Source organism: Phyllostomus discolor, chromosome 8 (assembly GCF_004126475.2).
Source record: "Phyllostomus discolor isolate MPI-MPIP mPhyDis1 chromosome 8, mPhyDis1.pri.v3, whole genome shotgun sequence".
In the NCBI taxonomy this organism is placed as follows: Eukaryota; Metazoa; Chordata; class Mammalia; order Chiroptera; family Phyllostomidae; genus Phyllostomus; species Phyllostomus discolor.
Window position 1 is genome coordinate 58,386,690 of NC_040910.2, and position 21,396 is coordinate 58,408,085.

The window sequence follows — 21,396 nt, forward strand, 5'->3', positions numbered from 1 at the left end:
TTTTCTCTTTACTCCAATGCAATTATAAGTTTTTGTTTCTTCTGGGGATAAGGTGGTGAATGACCACAGGCATACTTCCCAGCAGAGGAGCTGGGATTGGGGGGTGGCGGGTGCACCTGTAGTTCTTCCCTGCCTGGAAGGAGCAGAGCAGACTGCAGGCAAATAAATAGGGACACATGGAACAGGAGGCAGGAGGTACCTGTGTGGCTGAGGAATAAGGGTGTGTCTCTAGGTACAAGGCCACCTCCACCACATACCCACCAGTTAGAAGCATCCCCCCCCCCCCCCCGGCCACCTTTCCCCCCTGCACTCATATACCTCAGCAAAGCCGTGCAGCTGAGCCATTTCTGGTTTCTCTACCCTCTCTGCTGGCCACCAGGAGTCCCCTTCCTAGTGGGGTCTCAGGTCCTGCTGGAACCCAAGGCATTCACCTCATTTTCACACATTAGTTAGTATTGGAACACTGTGATCTTCAGTTTAAAATAAGTTGTGGCTCAGTGGATTGAGTGCCAGCCTGAGAATGAAGGGGTCGACAGTTTGATTCTCCATCAGGGCACATGCCTGGGTTGTGGACCCAGTTCCCAGTTGGGGGCGTGCAAGAAGCAGCTACACATTGATGTTCTCTCCTCCCTTCCCCTCTAAAATAAATATTTTATTTTTAAAAAAGTTTTATAAGTACAAAGGTAAGTCAACACAAAGAAAAGCAGAAGTAGCAGTATTTGGAGCCTAAGGCAGGTGGACCTCCTGGGCAGATGTCTCCCTGGTGGGCCTAGGGTCATCTGGGGCTGAGGCAACACCTTGCCTGCTTACACAGGGGCCTGGTAGGGCCCCATAAACCTGCCCTCCAGTTCCCTGGTAGGGCACAAGCTCCAAGGCTTCACTGAGAACAGGTCCTGCCTGAGGTGGGCAGGGTCCTGGTGGGCTGAGCCTCTGTCAGGCCCCCAAGGGGGAGACCCAAGAAATGCGTGAGGGGCCACTTAACCACTTGGCCTAGCCCCACAGGCAAGTTGCTGCACCTAAATGGCAGGAGCCAGGGACAAAAAGAGGCTGCCCAGGTCCTGTGCTTCTTTTCTCTTGTGCTCCATTTTCCTGCTCTTGTGACTCTCGGGGCTGTGAGTTGGGGATACACAGAGTGCCAGGATTTAACCACAATAGCCACTGACCACACATGGCTGTTCACCAAGCAAAGTTCCTTGGTACAATGGCCAGCTGATGGCATAGTAGGTGGCTCAGATAGGGACCTTCCCATTTAGGCAGAAAAATTCGTGGGACCTTCTCAAGGCCTCTTCCAGCACAGTTGCTGCCAGGTAGCATCCTCTTGCACCCTCCGCCCCCCTCATTTGGCCTCTAGAGTGGCTACTGCTCCAGGGGCCCCTGAAGCAGTATGGGGGAGGGCGCCTCGCACATTGGCTCCATGCACCTGGCAACTCACACCATGGGGCTGCCTGACTTCTGGGCTCACAGCCTAGGGAGACTCCCAAGAAGAAAAAGGGGTCTCAGGCCAGGAACATCCCTGACCCAAGAGGAAGAGAGTAAACTTGCCGAGAACTCTTGAGTCCTGTAAACCCTGGGTCCAGGGCCCTCAACCAGCCCTTACCCGGGCTCCCCTTTTTGCTCCTGGCCTTGGCTTCTGGGCACGAAGGCACCTGGCCAGTTGCTCTCCTTGCACAGTGCTGTGGAGGGAGCCACTCTTGGGGGACTGCATGGTGTCTCTGATTGTGAAGAACCAGCTCCAGGTTCCTGGGCCAGGAAGCTGGGAGAGCCTCCAAGGCGAGATGGCCCATTCGGCCTCCTCAACACAAAGAGGAACCCAGGCTGCCCCCTCCCCCATGAGACCCCAGAACATTCTCCCTCTGCTCCAGGGTCTGCACATCCCCCAGCTGAGCTGGTCCCATGCCGCCTGCCACCTAGGCTGGAGCGGAACGTCGAGTGGCAATGCCAGCCACCTCTAGGTGCCCTGGTCTTAACACTTCCATGTCGTGCTCTGCAACATCATGCCTGCGCCAACCTCGTGTTGCTTTGCGCACTTGTGCACCACTCCTTCCACATCCCAGTCCTGCTCAGCTCTGGTTTTGGACCCACACCCGGAAAGAGGGGAAGCTGGACCCCAGTACCCAGCTGGCACAACCATTAGAAGTTACATTGTGTGGTGGCGCCAGGATTCAAGAACGGTGCCTGAAAGTCACCGTCTCCCATGTGCTCTATGTGCGCGAGACCACAGACAGGCACTCCTGAGGAAGAACTGGTGAGGAATCTCCTGCAGCACTGAGGTTCTCACTGTCACATCCACAGCTGGGAGTGGCAACAGTGCTGGGACTGTCTTGGTCACGGGATGCGAGGTGTGTGGATGTGCACAGTACCACACTTGGTTCAGTGGTCCCTGGCGATGCTGGTAAGAACATCTGCCCACACACTGGCTGAGGCTCTGCACGGGCACGTGGCGTTCACTGCTGATGGTTCAGTGTACTCTTTGAACAAGTGCTCCGTGCCTGTCAAAGACCCCACTCGGTGACAGTGGTCCAATGAAGGATCCACTCCGTAGGGTGATTGCAGATCTAGGACTTGCAACAGGGTGTCCACTTAAGTGGCCTGTAGGTACTCAGTGGGGAGGGCAATGAAGAGGCCTCTGCCTGCTCTCCTGACTTGCCTCTGCTGACTCCCTCACTAGCCCTTTTGGGGGCTTCCACAGCAGGAGTCAACAGAGTTTGAGCCTCTGTTCCCACATGGGAGCTTCAGGTCTGCTCCTGCACCTGCTCAGGGGCCTTCAGCATGTGTACAAGTCCAAAGCCACAGATGCACTTCTCTGCAGGATCACAGCTTTGGTAGAGGGAAGCATGTCATGGTAGGATGCATGCATGGGTCCAAGGGGGCATGAAGGAAGCACTGGGGAGCAGCAGGGTCAGCTCAGCCTGTTCCGCCAGTGTCCAGACTATAGTTGGGCCTTCCTATAGTTGGGTCCAACTATAGTCTGGACACTGGGGGGTAATCAGTGTTAATAGCATTTTAGTGTGAGGTGACTGGGGAGAAGGGGGTACAGAAGCATGGGAGGGGGCAATAAAAGCCCCCACCTTTATGAAATGCAGACAGGACTCTTGACCACTCTCAGGCTGTTCCAACTAGACCCTGGGCCTCTATGTCCATCTCTGCCATCAGTTCTAGTAAAAAACAAAAACCCATCCTCCATATCTAGTTGGGCTCCTCATGCCCAAAAGAAGTTTGATTGCCTGCCTGCCTGCCTTCAGAAGCAACCACATTAGGTGGATTTAGCCAGGTACCTCCTCTCCCTAGTACTATTTCCCATCACTGACTCCACCCTGCTCCTGGCCCAAATCCCCACTTTTCCATGCAATACTCAGCCTCTACCTCTCAGTACATCCACCTCCACAATCCTACCTTGAGTAAGGTCTGCCTTGCTGTCTTCAACAGGTGTCATGAGTAACTTGGCCCTGAACAGTGAGTGTAGACACTGCTGTGCAGTGTTCCTGGAGATGAGTGGTAAGCAGTGAACTGGGGCAGCAGCAGCTGGAGGGATGAGGGATCAAGGACGCTGCCCAGGTGGGAATGTCCCTGAGGAAGGCCAGCAGGCTGGTAGACCCTGGAGGGCAGTTGCTAAAGTAGCTGCACATGGCCAGCTGTGTCCTTAGCAGACCAAGGAGCAGACTGCAAACTAGGAGTCCAAGGTGCTTAGCCCAGCATCCCTCACCTGTGAGTTGCCATCAGAGGCAGCGTCATGTCCCACGGGTTTCTGCCTCCCTAGTGGTGTCTGGAATACCCTCCACACAACCTGTGTGTATGGCAATGTTCTACAGGCCCCCTCAGGTTTATGAGAAAGATCCTGACAGGGTCCCAGGATCAATCCACAACCCACAACAAGATGCAGCCCAGGCTTGAGCCGGGTCAGCTGCTTGTGTAAAGGTTGGTGGTTGCTTCCTCGGGTCTTGCAGAATGCCCATCCTGTCCATGTGAAATCTACCCCTTGGCCAGAAGGTGGCAGCCCATTGTAGCATGTAGTTAAACCTGAAGAGTTAGCAATGGGGCTGCTCCCCATGCTTGTTCCTGACTTGTTCCATGTCAGGAAGCACCTCCTCACTGCCTATGGGCAGGGCTGGGGGATTCCCAGAGAGGGGCAAAGTAGGCCAGCTTCAGGCTGGGTGCCAGTGTCCTTGGATCCCACCTACTCCCCATGCTTTATGTTGGCAGTGGGGGCTCGAGCCCAGAGTGGCTGTGCAGCAGCAGGCACCTCCTGCAGTGACAGTTCATGTGCCCTCTGAGCCTCCTCCTAAAACCACAGCTTGACCCAACTCGAAGCCCTCCAGTGGGCTCAGTCTCAGACCCCTCCAGCACATGTTTGACAAAGAAAGACAAGGGGGATTTACAATCCTAATGCTCAATTTAAAGGTGAATGCCCATCTACAGCATCCTGAGCCAGGACAGCTTGTGGACATGGTCACTTTTTGATCCAAAACTGCTTGTACCGCTCCAAGTCAAAGTCATCAAGGAGCTCTGGCTCCTTCTCCTTCCCTCGGAGCTGGGCCTCACGTTTGCGGAACCGTGACCGTCTCTCCTCTGGGGACAGGGCATCCAGGTCCATGGGCATCTGTGGAGGGAGGGTGTGCACTTGGTTAGCAAAAGGCACAACGATGTCCTTCCAACCTCCGCCTCTCCCTTTTTATAGAAATTTCTTGTTTACCCAGGATGTTTTGTTTGTTTCTACACAGCCCACTTGCTGCTGTCTGATTTTGGGTGTGTGGAGTTCCATGCCTTGCCCACTCTCCCCTCCCTGCCTAACCCAGACCCGCACTCCAGAGAGGGGAGCTTACCACCAGCATTCGTCTGGGCTCCCGGTAGCGGATGTGGATGGTGGAGCCATCCTGCTTGACCAAGAGCACAGGATAGAGGCGTGCATAGGCCTGTCGGTGCACACGAGTGAGTGAGGCTCTGCTGCTGTCAGCCTGATGGGAGGACATGTGCAGGCAGCGGCCCACAGGAGCAGCCCCCATCACCACCTGCTGTCGCAGCAATCTGCAGATACACATGCTAGTCAGCGGCAGGTGCCAAGACCAGAGTGCCCGCCAAGATCAGGTCAGCCAGCTCCGGTGGGTGCCCACAGCAACCACCTAGTTCTGGCTGAGGTCTGGTACGCCATGTATGGGAAGAGGCCGAGGGAAGTGAGAATATGAAGCTTCCAGACTGCTACGGACAGTTGGCTTAGGATAGCACTCTAGGAGTCTGGAATCCTGAACAAGAGGCCTAGATCAGGAAGCGGCCTCTTAAGAGGAACATAGACCTGGTGCTGTGCACTGAATGTTTATGTCCCCAAATTCACATGTTGAAGCACTAACCCCCAATAAAAATGGCATTAAGAGCAGGGCCTTTGGGAAGTGATCAGGGTTACATGAGATCATGAAGGTGGGGCACCTGCACTGGGAATGGTCTCTTATAAGAAGAGACGGGAACTTGCTCTCTCTCTGCCCTTTGAGGACGTGGAGAAGGTGGCCATCTATGAACAGGAAGCGGAACGTCTCCAGGATTGCAAGGAACAAGGTACCCAGTCTGTGGCATTCTGTTGGGGCAACCTGAGCACACATGACCTGTGGAGTTCACTCAGTTCCAGACATGGCAGACACTCAAGACCTTCTACACAGGGCAGAGCACATGCTCCAAGGTGACAGGAAACTGCAAGTCCCTGCTCTGCCCCTCCCCTTTCTCATCCACTTGGGGCCTTGCCTTGTGACCCCCAAATTCCCTCCGGCCTGGCTCTCATGCAACTTTTGATTCAGACCCACCCCATGCACTTCGAAGCTGACACCCAGGGCTGTGGGCCCATCTCCTCTGCTAGGCTCTGATGGCCTGGTCACAAGAACCACAGCTTATTTACTGTTCCCAGACCACCAGCTGAGCCAGTCCCTGCCTTGAGAAGTGAAGGACAGGAGAAAGATGGTGGGCAGCTCCAGCACCAGAGAAGCCTGTGGTCAGCATCAGGAGCCTGGGACACAGCCACTTGTGAGAACCTGAGATCAGTGGGTTGAGGAAGCTTCTGGATGGGGATGGAGCCAACCCTTGAAGAGAATGTGGATACTCTCCCACTGGGAACAGCATCAGTTCCCACATGAACCTCTCCCAGGATGAGGGTCCTCCAGGGAATGCTGCAGCCAGAGTCCCTTTCTGGTGTTCACACTGCCTCAGACTTCAAGTGCCACCTCTGTCTCCCCACATTCCACAGGAATAAGACACCTGCCCTTGTTTCCTCCTCTGGCAACACTAACCACACTGTGCTTCCCATTTGGGGGAGGCAATGGGGCAAACAGAACAGGCAGATAGAGAGGCAGTTACAGTGGAACAGCAGGAAGGCCATGGCATTCTCCAGGGATAGGCTGCAGGCTCTGAATAGGGAGCGACTCCCATCACTACTTGTTCGGTGCTAAGTAGTCAACGTTGCTCCTATTCCCCATCAATATTCTGTCAAAGCCCCTGTGTGTGTGTTCTTGTGTGTATTATTCAGCTAAACACACTGGCTGGGGAGGCATCCCTAAGAGCATAGCCTGAGGCTCCAGAGTTGACCTTCCTTTGGGTGGCCCTGTGACCACAACCCCAAGTTGGGAAACTTGTGCTTACCCAAGCATGCTGCCTGCAACAGCCATTTCTCCTGAGCGACACTAACATGTGCAGGTCGAGGGTCAGTTACTGGCCTGGTGTGTCACCTGCTGAGCAAGAAAAGTCTTTTTAACAGGCAGGCTTTACCACATAACTGGTCCTTGCCAAGTCCTAGCCAGGAAGAAAGCCACAGAACCAGTCATGTCTCCAAGCAGGCATGTTATTCCTAGGTCAATAGCAGTCTCTCCCAGTAAGCTGTCAAACTCTCTCTCAGCCCAGGCCTGGCATCAGAACCACCTGTCGAAAGTCTGTGAACAGCAGATGCCCAGGTCCTACTCCCAAAGATCCTGACTCCGTCAGTATGGGCAGGATCTAGGCCCGTTTGGATGAGTTACAGGAAGCTGCTCTGAGCGCGGAGGGCAACACGAACGGAGGCTGCTTCACACCATGCTGGCCACGATCATTTACTCTCACAGAGTCCAGCGAGGTAAGGGTCTCTGTGGCACGTGGAGGCAGCTGAAGCCCAGGATCAGTCTTAGTAAGCCCGAACTCGCAGGGAAGTGTCTGTGACTGAGCTGCGACAAACCGTGGTTCAAAGCCAAATGCCTGAGGTGTCGGCATTCCAACCCCCCAGAAACACAAACTAGCCCCCCGGGCCGATAGAGGCGGGTTTGCCACGCTGTTCCCTACCTGTCAGGGCTGGGCATCTATCTGCAGGACTCCCTCCACCTTAGGAGGCCACCCGGCCGCAGAGGGAAACGCCATGAGGTTCCGAGCGGGTGCCCGCGGAGCCAGAACCCTCCCTCCCTTGGAGAAGCACCCCCGGCCCGCACAACGAGACTCCAACCTGCCACGCTCACTGAGCTCGAGACAGCTACGGGCCAGGCCGCTTGGGAGTGGCGATGCAGTGCGTTGTCCTCGCGTGGCCGACCCCTGCCGGCGAGACCGCAGGTCCTTTACGAGCGCTCCGTCGCGCGGCGCTTACGCAAGCCGTCAGGGGCGGTGCCGGACCGGGACGGTGCTGACGTCGGCCCTGCAGGCGGAAGTGGGCTGTGCAGCGCTGCGGCGTACCTCTCCGGGAGTGCTGTGTGTGGCCTTTTATGCTGCGGCGCCCACTGGCGGGGCTGGCGGCGGCCGCCCTGGGCCGCGCCCCGTCGGACGGTGAGTGTCATCTGGGCGCGCAGGCTCCCGAGGGCCTTCCTGGGCGCCGCCGCGGCCGTAGGTGACCGAGGCGTTCGGGTTTAGCTCTCCCTGTGCACCCGGGATGCCGCTCTCGCGGAGTTCTCGTGGGGCCGACCCGGAAGGCCTCAGGGGTTTCCAAGGCTGGCTTGTCACAGAGGCCCAGCAAGCAGAGCGAGGAACGTGAAGGCTGGTTAATGTGGCTCTTCGCGGAGGTGCATTGACTCCACTTACAGGGTCGCCCTCGTTCTGAGGTTGGGTCCTCTCTGTTCCTGTCTGTGGATGTTGAAGTGGCTTTCGGTGGCCGTTTTTCTTACTCGGGCACATTAAAAGTTGGATTCTCTGTGTCAGTTCTCAAAACGTAGCTGGGAATTCTGGCACGGAAAACGCCAGCTTGTAAAACCCCTGCAGCCTGAGGACTCGCGCTGGAAGCGGAGGGGAAGCAGCCTGACCCCCTCCCCGAGGTGGGCCGTGCCGCAGAGGTGAAAACCCTGCGTGCCGAAGGCCGCGATGGCCTCCCGACCGGGAGTCCCCACAGCCGGTTCCCGCTTGTGGGCCCAGGACGACGGGACTGCCCCTGCCGGGCCCTGAAGCAGATGCTTGGGACAGGCTCTCCTGACTTGAGGGTGTGGTGATTGGATGTTCAGCTTCCCTCGGGCCCAGAGCCCTCAAGTCTGGGTTAATAGGTCCCCCCTTCTCCTATTCTTAGACATTATTTTGGGAACAGAGAGGGAACGAGCCTAGTCCATCCAGGGGCTGGTTTGGGAGGAGCAGTGAGGCGTTGAACCTCACCTGGCACTGTTGTCTTGCACTGGGGAAGAGAAGCACTGTAAGCAGCAGTGCCAGCCAGCCAGTGTGGGGTGGGGCCCACAAGGGCAGGAAGCGGGGAACCAAGACTTGCCTTTCCTGATCAGCCTCTTGTGAGTTTCCTAGGCAGCATGCCTGTCCAAATGTGGGCTTTTCTGGAGTTTTCTATCACGCTTAGACCTTCCAAGGTCTAAGTTGGAAGTCCAACTTGCTGCGATGGATGCAGGAAAACTCCTCTTCTCCCCCCAGGAGGGATCGGGGACAGGTGGGTTTCCTGTATTGCCCCTAAGGAGCTTAATTTCCTGCCAGGTGAATCCCCACTCTATTCCTGCTCATAGAATGCCACAGGACTGCCTGCAACACCTAGTTCACTTATACCCTGGTTGGGGCCACACCTGTGACAGGTACAGTGTGCCTGGGTTTTGTTTAGATACTGGGTTTAGATCTGGACCTTGATCTTTGGCTGGGATGGGTGATATCAGCAATTTCCTTGAGTAGAAGATTCTGGGAGTTATAATGGTACACTCGCTACTTTTCTATTCTGCCACTCCAAAATTGGGTGGGGGCTTTTTGGTGTTTTGTTTTGTTTTGTTTTGTTTTTTTACTCCTAAACTGTAAAGTTCTGTCTTTTGCAGCATATTCTGCATAGCTGGAAAAACACATTCAGTTGATCTGAGGAGGAGCAGAAGGGGGTGTGTGGTGATATGGTTGGGGATGGAAAGAGGTGGTGACACCTGGAGGGTGGATCAAGTGAGGCTCTGGGAGCACTGGAATGGAGGCAGGCTCTTCTGTAATGGGCTCCAAGTCCCTGGTGACCCTTTGTGGGCCAAGCCTCAGTCTTCCCAGCTCCCTGCTGATTCTGCATGTGCTGGCCCTAGTCTTCCTGGTTTTGTCTCCCCTGATTCCTGTTGACTTTGCATTTGCGGGTCTTGGTTTCCTCTTTGTGAGGGTGAGGCTGGTTCTCTGTAGGGCCTGTGTCCCTCCTGCTTCATAGCTTGCTTGCCAGGGATCCTTCCCCTCTTGTGCTTCCTCTGCCCTCTGCCCATGGTGCAGAATTAGGATTTGGTGCAGGCCTGAACCCAGGCCTTTGCCTGTATGGAAAGAGATCCAGACATGCCATGCAGGACCAAGACAGGCCTGGGGTCCTACACAGTGTGGCTCTTGCCCGTGCTTTTGAGGGGCTGCCTGCTCTCATGGAAGGGATAGTCCTCGCCCCATTGTGAGGAGAAGTAAGAAGGAAATGGCTGGCTGCTTTGTGGCTGTCCCAGTTCAAGCCAGTTTCCCAAAGGCTAAGTGGGGTTTTCAAGACTACTTGGCCAGGATGTGTCACCAAGTCCTGCCCCACAGGGTCTGTTTGGGAGGAGTGGGGCATCACCTGCTGTCCTGAGCCAGATTTCTTCCCATCTTGTGGCTTACAAGATGGCTGGCAGGACTTGACCTTTCTTCTCCGTGTTCTGGGATCTCAGAAGTCACGCCTTATCTTAGGTGTCTTGTGGAGGAGTGGGAGGGAGATGGGGTGGTGCAGGATGAAAGTGGAAAGAGCAGGCTCCTTCTCGTGCTCTGCAAAAAGGCTGCCTGGCTGCAATGGGTGCTCCTTGGGCAGGGTTCCAGCGGAGAGCGTTCTAGAATGCATGAGCTTGCATCCCGAGTTTTTATTGCAGTACTGGGAGCTTTCCCATTTCTTGCCAGGCTGCTAAGGTTCAGGATTGCGGGATAGTCAAGGAGTGGAGAACACAGAATGCCCTCAGTTGGTCCTGCAGGCACTAGGGCCAAAGTCAGCCTCCAAGTACTTGATTGTTGAGGGCTCAAGGCCAAAGTGCCAGCTCACGCCAGGTGTGCCATGGAAGGTGGCTTCAGTGAGTGCTCTGTTGTGTGGTGACTGGACAGAGCCCTGTCTCCCACAACTCCCTAGGCACTTCTGCAGGGCCAGACCATTCCCATGTGGTCCTTGTGCTCTGGGAGCCAGCCTCCAGGCAGGGCTCATAGGGTAAGTCCTGGGCAGCACAGGGTAAGAAGTGGCACACGTACCCTTAGCCAGGCTGAGCAGGCTGGACCTCTGTTGTGAGTGTGCATAGTGGGGCAGGTGATGGCTGCACTGGGGAGCATGGAGCTTGAGTTTGATGGGGGAGGCTCATCAGAAGGACACCCTGTGTGGAGGGGCTGAGGGGTGATGATTTGTAGCCTGGCAGGGCATGAGCTTTATAGCTGCCAGCTAATCCTGTGCAGGCACACCCCCTGCTCCCCAACCCTGCCCAGTGCCAGCAGGTAGTGGGCCTAGGGTGGGAGCTCCCCTCAGGCTGGAGGTGTGGCTTGGTGGGACTGGCTTCCCTGTCCCAGTTGCAGCACAGTGTGGAGGGCCCAGGATAGAAACCAGCATTTGGATGTAAGGTGACAAGCAGGACCTGTGCCACACGTCCCACGAGGGTGTCAGCTCTTTGACTTGGTGTGTGGTGTTTGGTCCTGACTGAAAACTGATCCCTGCGGGGTGGCCCACTCCAGGTATCACAGCTCAGAGCCAGGAGGTGTGGCCTGAAAGGAAGTGGGGCCTGATGGGAAGCCATGTTGGAAAAGGAGCACTGGGTCTTTCTGGGCAGGTTATAGTTGGAGGCTGAGGGGTACCCACAGGGCTGTGGGGGTGTGAGGGCAGGGCGCCTGCTTATGGCAGGTGCATGACAGTCAGCAGAGCATCCCTGAGGGGCTTCTGTGCAAGCAGGCAGGTGAGCCCTTTCCCCTTCTTGGTGCCTCCAGCATCCTGGAGGGCACCTCCCAATATCCCTGGCAAGCCAGTAGTGGAGCCTCTGGGTACTCCCCTCCCTGGAGGTGGATACCCCAAGATGGGTGCTGGGCCTGAGTACCTATTGGGTCAAGAGTTTGCCACCATGATCAAGGCTTGGGCAGGCCTCCTGGGCCATCGGTATGGCCATCATACCATGTGTCTTCTTGGGGCCGCCCCTGCTCTGGAAGAACCCATGTGCTTGTGGTGCCTAACACTCCACTGGGTCCAGGAGAAAGAGGCCAGTGCATGGCCACAGCTGCCTGGCCCAGGAAGTGGAGACTCAGCACTGACCAGAGGCTAGGCAGTGGCAGGACTGGACCCTAGCCTCCTCAGCCTTTCTTGGGACCTAGTGGCCCCCAGTCTCTCCTCTGCCCTGCTGGGTCCTTTCTTCTGCTGCGTATCCCAGTCACTTATTGCCTAGGAAATGAGGACACACCCAGAGGAGTAGGCTGGACTGCCCCTGGGACATTCTTTCTGCAGAGGATGGGGCTTTGTGAAGGGTACCAGTGACGGAGAGACAGGACCTCTTGTGTCCAGGCCTCTGGGGAGGACGGGGTTGTGCTCTGCTAGTGGGCAGTTGCCTTGGGCTTAGAGCCTTGTGCATGTGCATGCACGTGCATGTGGAATGGGGGTGTATATGTGACACATGTATTTGCGTGGGAAAGCTGGGATGCCAAAGAGGAGTTGGGAATCCACTGGGATGACCTCTACATAAAAACAAGGCATTTTTGTAATGGAAACTCACAGGAGTCCCAGGAGCTAAGAGTTGGTCACTCAGAGATGACACTTGAGTGTCGATGGGTTCCTGTGGGTCCCTCCTCCTTTGTGTTTCCTAGCTTCTTCTAACAGGGAGCACGTGGGTGGTGTGGTAGGCCCAGAATAGCAGTGCTTTAATGAGATTACCCAGTTAGCCTACATTGGGGATTAGGAAAGCAGTGTCCTCTGGGGGCCCTGTTGGAGATGGGCAGCAGGGCGTCCCTAAATCAAGCAGCCTGTCCCTCCTGGACCTCACTGCCAGTGTGCTGGCCACTGAACTGCACCTTGGGGGCCTCCACACTTTACTGGGGGACACCAGGTGGCCTACGGAGCCAGGCCTGCATAGGGAGCTGCCTGAACTCCCCCACGCCCATCAGAGGTGTCCCTCGGAGGCCTGAACCTGGACCTGGCCCTCCTACCATCATGAAGGTGGCTGGGCACGCAGGCTGCTTCTGAGGAGCCAGGGACAGCCTTCTCTTCCCTAAAGCCCCAAGTGGGCAGGACTGACTGCCCTGGGAGGAGTTTAGTGCTTAGAGGCCTGAGCAGGCTGGGATTACACACACCTCCCAGCTCATCCTGAATAGCCCCAGCTGACTGAGGGGGCTGAACCCTACCCAGGAGGTAGGTCCTGTCCTGGGGAGGGGGCTGGGGGTGTCAGGTGGGCACAGAGCTTGCTGGATTGATAACTCCCCAAACCCTCCTCCCTCACCTGCTCTCACCTGTGGCAGATGTCTGAGCCCTGTTCCTTGGGCTGGGAAGCTGCCCTCCCGCTGGCTTCCCAGCAGTACGGGGATGTGGTCAGGAAGCTGTGGTCCCTCTCTCAGTCCCTCACTTTCTAATGAAAGTTCCCAGAGCAAGGGATTGGGTTCCACTGACCTTGACTTCAGCTACCTCTGGAGCATGGTGCCAGGAGATGCAAGGTTGGGAACCCAGATGTGCCCCTCCCAGGAGCAGAAGTGCAGCCACCATTGGGGGGGGTGGGAGTGCACAGCTGGGGAGGCCATGTGTCTGTGGTGCCAGGGAGTCCACACTTCAGGGAGGTGTGGCTGGGCTTTGGTATGGCCCTCAGCTCTGTCCAGTTCCTGGTGAGAGTTCGGGAAGTATGTAACTGCAGCCACCCCACCTACGAGGGTCCCACAGGCCTGCTGATCTCTGCTCCCACTCGCCCATAGGGATGTCAGGACCAAGGCCTGTTGTCCTGAGTGGACCTTCTGGGGCTGGGAAGAGCACCCTGCTCAAGAGACTTCTGCAGGAACATGGCAGCATCTTCGGGTTCAGCGTGTCCCGTGAGGTCCTAGTGATTTGGGGGCCCTGATGACCCCCGGCTGGGGCCCCACACCCCTACATACATAGGGACATGCCCATGCTGCTAAACCCCCCAGGAACCCTCCCTCACACATGGGACATGCCCATACTGCTGACCCCCCTACCCCACCACAGACTAAGCTGGGTTCTTCGGGAAGGCCCTCGGTGGGTGGTGTGGTAGGGGGTGTGGATGGGGTGTGTGGGCTCTGCATGGCCCAGATGGGTCCCAATGGGCTCTAGATGGGTCACAGGTGCTTGTTCCTAGACACCACGAGGGACCCGAGGCCCGGAGAAGAGAATGGCAAAGGTGAGCTGGCCCCGCACTGGCCCTCCAGTGCAAGTCTGGAGCTGCCCACTCCCCAACCGTCAGGGTGATGCATGAGGCCTCAGTCTCCCCATCAGATTGGGACTGTCCTCCAGGGTGGGTGGGTAAGCAGGCCTAGTTAGGTAACGGGCATCAGATCTTATACAGACACTGCATATCCATGTGGGAGGCTGGCGGGAGCCAGGCAGCCGTGGGGCTCTGCTCCTTGGCATGTTCGCTGCACTGTGCGGCCATGCAGCTGGGGGCAGAGCTGTGCACATGACTTAGGGCTCTCTGATATCACAAGCATCTTTTGTAACCTTAGGGTATTTATAGTATCCTGAGGCAGATCATCGAGGTCTCCCCCAGCCTCCCCACTGAAGCCAGCAGTCTCCAGGCCCCCTTCAGTGAGGACAGTGTGAGAAGTGGTATCTGTCCCCTCCTCAGACATCTCCCTGCCCAGGGCTGGAACAGCTTTATGGATTGACAGATGGGCAGACAGGCCCAGAACAGAAGCTGGCTCTGCCCATGTGGGATTGCCTGGGCCCTCATGGCCTGGCTGCGGACAGCTTCAACAGCTCCTGCCCTTTACAGATTACTACTTTGTGTCCAGGGAGGTGATGCAGCGGGACATTGCCGCCGGGGACTTCATTGAGCACGCTGAGTTTTCAGGGAACCTTTATGGGACTAGGTGGGCCACAGTCCCTTCCTCTAAACCCCCAGGGATCTAGAGTGGGCAGCCCACGCAAGGGCTTCTCTCTACTAGTTGTCAGGGTGAGGGACCCAGCCCTTCCAGAGGTCAAGAGTCTGGGTTTTCAAGGCTGCTTCCTCCTGGCCCCACCTGAGCTCACCTGGCCAGGTTGCTGTGGGCATTGGGGGCCATGTGCTGGGCCAGTATGCAGTGAAGACTCAGAGGGCCTAGGTCTCAGAGGCCTGCAGTCTGTACTTTCCTACCCCTTCCCTCCAACTAGTAGGGCAGGCTGGAATGGTCCCAGGTCAGCAACAGCTGCCCACCTCCCCACCCCTCACACACCCAGAGCAGTGTCATTACACAGGTGGACCCAGGCTTGCTCCGTGCAGCCTGTACCTGAGCTGGCATGGGACCCTCATGCTCTACCCCAGGTGCAGCTGGCAAGGACAGTGAACCCTGGAAGGGGCTGCTGGGGCTGCTGTTACCCTTAGATGGTGGGTACCCAGGAGCCCTGAGCCCAGTGGTGACAGCCAGGACTATGTCCTTCCCCTCCCCGCTGCTGCCCCCAGCCTAGCAGAGGGCCCAGCATACAAGGGTTGCTGAGGGAGTGCTTCCAGAAAGGGGTAGCAGATGCTGCAGTCAGAGTGGGCCCCTGCAGGCTCCCACCCAGGCCCAGAGTGGGGACCTGGGGATGCAGGACCCCAGCAGATGGCAGTGGAGGTGGTGGGGGTGCTAGAGCCCAGGGAGCCTTAGCTGAGTGCTGCCCTCCCTCCCCGCCTCCCTAGCAAAGCAGCCGTGCGAGTGGTACAGGCCATGAACCGAATCTGTGTGCTGGATGTGGACCTCCAGGGTGTTCGGAACATAAAGAAGACTGACCTGAAGCCCATCTACATCTTTGTGCAGCCACCCTCGCTGGAAGTCCTGGTGGGGGCAGGGATCCAGGCAGGGGAGGGGTGGCAGAGGCACCAGGGCTGCCCTACAGGCTGATCCTCTTTGGGCACCTCAGGAGCAGAGGTTGCGGCAACGGAACACAGAGACAGAAGAGAGCCTGGCCAAGCGGCTGGCCGCTGCCCGGGCAGACATGGAAAGCAGTGAGTGTGTGGGTTTGGCCAGTGACCCTGACCCTCCCCCATAGCAGCTGACCTGCCAGAGGTGGGAGGGCAGAGGCAGGAGCTGTCACCTACAGCTTCCCAACTGTCACTGAGCTTCCACTGGCCTTGCGGGGATCCCCCGTCCCCACCCCAGGCAAGGAGCCCGGCCTGTTTGACCTGATCATTGTCAACGACAGCCTGGACAAGGCCTACTGGGCCCTGAAGGAAGCACTCTCAGAGGTGGGCTCCGACAGGGGGCAGGGTTGCATCTCTGTGCAGGAAAGGGCATGGGACAGGGGATGGAGTTCAGGGCAAACCACTCTTCCTCTCTCCTGCAGGAAATCAAGAAGGCCCAAGGGACTGGCCGCTCTTGAGGATACCAACGGCTGTGTCCTCCCTGGACAGGACCCTGCACCCACTCTGGTGGCCAGGGTGTCCCTGGCAAGATGGCTCTGCCTGCCTCTCTCACCTTGCTCCCCATGCCTATTTCTGGGTGCCCCCGATCAGTCCCACTCTCCTGTGGGAGTTGGGCTGGTGTCCTAATAAAGAGCTGCTGGTGAGAGTGGCCTTGAGCCCATGGATTGCTGCCCTGGCCCTGTGTTCTTCGTGCTGCGCTGCCACTCCTGGTGGCCACCTCCTAAATCACCAGTCCCAGAAGGGCTGTGGGCTCCAGGTCCCCCCATGTCTGCTACTCTGGGATGTAGGCCAGTGAGGCTGCTCCCCAACAGCACACGACTCCTCAGGCTCCCTGTGTGCCCAGGCTCCACAGCCCGGAGACCAGAAGAGATGCCCTCCCACCTCCATGTCTAGGAGACGAACAGGAGCTGTCTTCAGAGTGAGGGGTCCCCGGAGGCTGGGCTGCTTCCTGCCCTGAGGTGGGAGCAGTGGGGTGGGGCTGCCAGGAACATATACTTCTCCAGCTAGTTCCTCAAGGCTCCTTGAGGCTGGCTGGAAAAGGCCTTGGGGGCTTATCCTGCCCCAGCCACCCCTCCTCCTGGTCCCTGGACCAGGCAAGGGACAAACGTTGACTTGGAAGGGGACACTGAGACTGCAGGAGCTGGACCCTGGTGTCTGGGAGGCCTGCATGTGCCATACGCTCCCTTGGCCTTACAGCCCACTGAGCCCAGCTGGCCAGGTGGTCTGGGTGAGGTCAATTCTGGAGATCTGAGGGCCTTTGTTGGGGCTCCAGGCTCCCTGGAGTCTGAGAAGACACCTCCCTTGCCACTAGTCTCAGGCCAGAGCAGCTGTGGTACCCTGGAGTACAGTGGTCTGTGCCTAGGCCATGCTCTTGGGGTGAGACCAAGACAGTGGACACAGGCTCAAGAGGAAGCAGGGAGCCCAGGCAGAAGTAGTTGTCCATATGCTCTGATGTACAGAGGAGGCCTGGCGGGAGTTAGGCCTGGGCACAGGACAGTGGGCAAAGGGGCGCTGGGCAGGTGAAGCAAAGCTGACTGCCTCCCAACCCACTGTGCAGCCTGGAGGAGGCCCCTTCCTTCTCTTGGCCCCGTACAGCTCCAGGGACAATCGGGGATTCAGACCCTGGGCCTTGAGGGGAACAATGGGGCCCTTGAAGGCCCTCTCCCTCCATTGTGCTTGGTGGTGAGAGGTGGCCCTGGGTCGGGTACGGGACTGCCGGGTGCATACCCTTGGAAGCCAGTGTCGGACCAGCCAGCAGGTGGAAGGGCTCACGGAGACTTACATTTTCTGGCCTGAAAAAGGTAGGATGCTGTCAAAGGGACCAGGTACGGGGTGCCCTATGGGGCTGAGCAGTGTCACTCTTGGCCTCTGGGTTTGGTCTCAGGCTGGTCTGGCTTCTCCAGAAATGACTGCCCCCAAAAGATGACAGGTGCTTGGCCTGGCCAGGTATCTCATTCCAGGGGTCTGTCTCAAGCCCACTGCTCATCAACAGGTCCTGACCAGTAGGGTCTTCTGGGATCACAAGATCCAAGAGTGGGGGGAGGCAGAGCTGTGGGAGCTGCTTAGGCCAGTTGGTGAGCGGGAGGGAAGGGGTGTGTGCCCAGCACCTCCATAGCAGCTAGGGCCCCTTGAGCTGTGCAGGACTGGCCAGCCCACACTAGCCAGGCAGCGGCCACATGTCCAGGGGCTGGGGCCTCAGGCTCTTCAAACCTGGGGGAAATCTGGGAGCCGCACCCAATACAAGGGCAGTCAAGTCAGGAGAGGTACACTTCTCTGCCCTCAACATTGCTCCTGACCTAGCTTCAACCAGCCTGTGCTCGGCCTGGGACTTCCTTCCTTTAGTCTTCATGGGTCACAAGTCTTTAGGTCTGGGCTCCACAGGTCAGCAGAGAGCAGAACAGACCCAGGAGGGCCCCCAAGTATGCCCCAGACACAGTGAGTGAGTTGACTGGGTTGCCAGGGGAAGGAAGGTGAGTAGGAGTGGGTAGAGAGCTTGGCAAGGGGCAGTGGCTGGTCCAGGAGTGATTGGGGCTGCTGCACAGGGCAGGGCGCCTACCTCCCGCATCTGCCTGGGGCCTGTGGTGTGCTGGGCCTTGGTGGATGGAGCAGGTGGACATGGCGGGGTGTGGGGTGCAGAAAGAGGTGAGCATGCTCCATTCCACTGAGAAAGGTGGCAGCATGCTGGCTGCCATGGCTTCATCCAGAGCAGTTTGGGAAGAGGGGTAGGAGGTGTGCAGAGCATGGGCACCCTGCAGGGATGGGTGGTGGGCCCACCACCCTACCCTGAGCGGGCAGTGCCTTGGAAGATCCAGAGAATCCACAGGCCCGGCAACTGGAGCTGTCTAGGCTGTGCCACCCGGACTCTTCCCCAGCCCACCCCCACCCCTTCAGGAGGAACTCCCCTCACTTTCCAGTCCCAGCTGCAGTGGAGAGGGATCCCAGAGAGTCCTCAATATGTTCTCTGCCCCTTTGGGGTCCCTCACAGCTCAGCTACTGTCACCTTGCACCCCTGGGAGGGAACAGGGCCTTGAGGCCTTAGTTGGACTCACCCTCCCCCCAGCTCAGGTGTCCCTTCACCCCCCTGCATCTGCTGAGCACATGGTAGGGGCACCTCCCCATCCTAGTGTAGAAGGAGCTTCCCAGAAGGGAATGTGAATGTGAGTCTGGACACCGAAGAGGCCGGCCCTGTGGGCCTTGTGAGGACAAGGGCTTTGATGGAGAGCCCGGGTTCCCTGGGGCCCAATCTGAGGGCCTACAACCCTCCTTGGGCTGCTGGGGAGTGGGGTGGCAGCTGTCATGCACATAGGAGCTGCAGTGCCTTTGTGGCAGACAGTCCCTAGGCCTGGGGTTTGGGTCCTGGGTGGCCAGAGAGCCTAGTTAAAATACAACTGGGACCTCCAGGACAGGAATCAAGTGTCCCAGGGAGGGACCTGGCAAGACAGAACCCCATGGAATTACTGCAGAGCTGAGGGGAGACCTGGCGCAAGTGCTAAGGTCCAGTTGGGAGGTGGGCAGGCAGCACCAAGCCTGCTGAGGCCTGTGCCCCCCAGGGCCCCTCAGCAGGTGTATGGGTGGGGGCAGGATCTGGGCTCCTGCTAAGGCCTCAGCCTCACAGAACAGAGCTACATTGAGGTACTCATGGGTGCTCACCTATGGGTGTGGGCTGTCAGTGCCAGGTGCATGCAGGGTCTCTGTGTCCTCAGGGAGGGGGAAAGCTGCCTGAGACTCCTCCTTCCAGGCCCCAGAGGCTCCCAGCACAGGGCCCCTGCTGCATGGAGAGTACTGGGGTCCTGCCTGCAATGGCCCCCTCTACAGAGGAAGTTCCACCCACCCCGGCCCTTGGGTGCTGGGAGGAAGTCTGGCCAGGGATGGGAAGGAAACTGCTGGCCAGGCTGTGGCCTGCTGCACTGCTGGATGGCGCTGGGCCATCCCTGGCTCCCAGCCCTGCAGGACCTTTGTTCAGACCTGGGTGTGGGGGCACTTAAGGCAGGAGAGCCCAGCTGCCACCCTGGAGAGACCATTCCTCTGGGTCTGCACTGGAGTGGCAGGCCGGCTCTCCCCAGGATGGGCCATCCTGATGCCCACTGAGGCCATTGGGCATCTTCCTCCAGGCTCTTGGTGGAGATGACTAGTTGTCATGGGAAGCCTCTTTGTGCCCACACTGGCCCAACAGTCACCCCTCCCTCTCCACACCCTTGCTGACCCTCCAAGGCCTGCCCCGTCCCAGACCCTGACCCTCAGGGGCACCTGGGTCCCCCTCCCAAACCTCATCCAGGATCCCTGGGCAGCCCTTACCTACACTTGCTCTGATACTTTGCTGTGGGTGGGGTTCCCTGTGGATGAAGGCCCCTGCAAACCCCCAGGGCCTGGATCCCTGAAAGGCCAAAAACCCATTCCTACCTCCAGGCCTGCTGATCCCTGGTGGTGGTACCACCCAGCAGCCCCAACGGCCACTGCATCCCAGCACAGTCCACCAGCCAGTCCCTACTCCAACCTTGCAGCTTTCACAGAGACACACAAGTGCTGGGGGTGGGGGCAGATGGGGCAGGGGCTCGAAGTGCTCAGGCAGGGACTATTGCAGTTGAGATTCTTATTTTACAATACTGGGTTACAGAGAAGTTGCAGAATCTGGGAGGAGTTCCCATGTAACCACCACCCCCCTCCCCATTCTCTCTGGCATGCTCGTCACAGTCAACGCTGCCAGCTCCACAGCCCACACTTCCCTCCAATGCCTGAGTTTCCCCATGACCTTTGCTGCCCCAGGTTCCCCCATGAGGCATGTGGTTCTCACTTCCCCTCAGGGTCCCACCCCCAAGGCCCCAAGTGGCATGTATATCTTAGGTCGCTGGGACCCTTGGAGCCCTGTGTGAGACACCCTTGGCTGTCCTGGTGGTCAGGTGTGTTGTTGGAGCCCCTCCTGGAACTTGTCTTCTGGTGGCCTGGACTGAGGTCTGGGTGGGTGTGGCAGCAGGGGCAGGGCACTTCTCAAATCTCAGCCAAGCCCCTGCTATCAGCCTGGCACACCTGAGGGGACCGTGCGGTTTCCACTCTCCCCTCCCATGTACTCAGATGTGAGGCTTCTTCTCTTGTCTGGTCTCTGTGGCCCTGAGTTGACATGCATAAGCCACCCCCCCCCCCCAAGGCAGAGCACCCTCCCTCACCCCTAGGGTAGGGTCTGACCATGCTGAGCTAGAGCTGGTCTCAAGAGTCCCCTGCCACATCTCACAGGTGTGTTGGCGGGAGCAGCATTGCCACCACAGGAATTGCTGAGTGTGGCATAAAAACTTTCCCCAGAGAACCAGTTAATACACCCAAAACACAAGTCAGGCCTGCCTGCACCCTGAGACAACCCCCCATGTATTGGGAGAGGAATGGGGGCTACTCTGTCAGACCCTTTCTGGGTTCCTGTGGGGGTGGTGGAGGCCTCAGCCTCCTGCGATATGTCAGGTCCTGGAGGAGAGTGGGGGTTGGCACTGAGGGAGAGCAGTGGGCCTCAGGCCTGAGGGGTTGTCCATGAACCCTGCCTGAGGCTGGGCGAGGGAGAAGGTGGTCCCGGAGGGCAGGCCTGAGCTACTCTGTACCTGTGCATGCATGTACATGAGTGTATGTGCACATGTGAGTGTGCATGCCTCTGTACATGTCAATGTGCACACACTTATGTACAAGTTCATTGTACACCTATATGCACATGTCTGCATGTATGTGAGGTAACTGCATGTGAATGTGTGCTCACAAGTGTGCACATGTCTGTGAGTGAGTGTACACCTGTAAATATGTGAGTGAACATGAGTGTGCATCTGTGTTTGCATTGCATGTGTAGTTCTGAGACGGGCTGTGTACTCAGATGTGAGGAAATGGGGTCACTTCCCCAGGAACCCTGGATACCCCCTCTTCCTCCCCACCTACCGCCCAGGGGAGAGGCCTAGCTACATAAAAAGGGCCCAAAGCCCCGCCAGTCTCTGCTTCTCCATCCCAC

General features: G+C 57.8%; 2 protein-coding genes across 20 annotated transcripts; one reads left to right on the plus strand and one right to left on the minus strand.

The window, feature by feature from the left end:
• Positions 1-4,369: 4,369 nt before the first annotated feature.
• Positions 4,370-7,578, minus strand: MRPL55 (mitochondrial ribosomal protein L55). Of its 12 annotated transcripts, none has more exons than XM_036032794.1 (4): positions 7,442-7,578; positions 6,616-6,701; positions 4,821-4,952; positions 4,370-4,597 (listed from the first exon to the last, which is right to left on the minus strand). In XM_036032794.1, the coding sequence occupies exons 2-4, from the start codon at positions 6,661-6,663 to the stop codon at positions 4,448-4,450; spliced, it is 330 nt and encodes a 109-aa protein (XP_035888687.1). In that variant the 5' UTR covers positions 6,664-6,701; positions 7,442-7,578; the 3' UTR covers positions 4,370-4,447. The 12 variants fall into 12 exon arrangements, with proteins under 12 accessions (XP_035888687.1, XP_035888683.1, XP_035888689.1 ...); XM_036032790.1 differs by having other exon boundaries at positions 4,821-5,022; positions 7,442-7,569; XM_036032796.1 differs by having other exon boundaries at positions 6,616-6,704; positions 7,442-7,526.
• GUK1 (guanylate kinase 1) lies at positions 7,343-16,243 on the plus strand. Of its 8 annotated transcripts, XM_036032783.1 has the most exons (9): positions 7,343-7,755; positions 8,919-8,984; positions 13,285-13,398; positions 13,683-13,724; positions 14,335-14,412; positions 15,198-15,336; positions 15,419-15,503; positions 15,658-15,743; positions 15,842-16,026. In XM_036032783.1, the coding sequence occupies exons 1-9, from the start codon at positions 7,358-7,360 to the stop codon at positions 15,875-15,877; spliced, it is 1,044 nt and encodes a 347-aa protein (XP_035888676.1). In that variant the 5' UTR covers positions 7,343-7,357; the 3' UTR covers positions 15,878-16,026. The 8 variants fall into 8 exon arrangements, with proteins under 8 accessions (XP_035888676.1, XP_028390349.1, XP_035888677.1 ...); XM_028534548.2 differs by lacking the exon at positions 8,919-8,984 and having other exon boundaries at positions 7,590-7,755; positions 14,316-14,412; positions 15,842-16,068; XM_036032784.1 differs by lacking the exons at positions 8,919-8,984; positions 15,658-15,743 and having other exon boundaries at positions 7,616-7,755; positions 14,316-14,412; positions 15,842-16,243.
• The last annotated feature ends 5,153 nt before the right edge of the window (positions 16,244-21,396 follow it).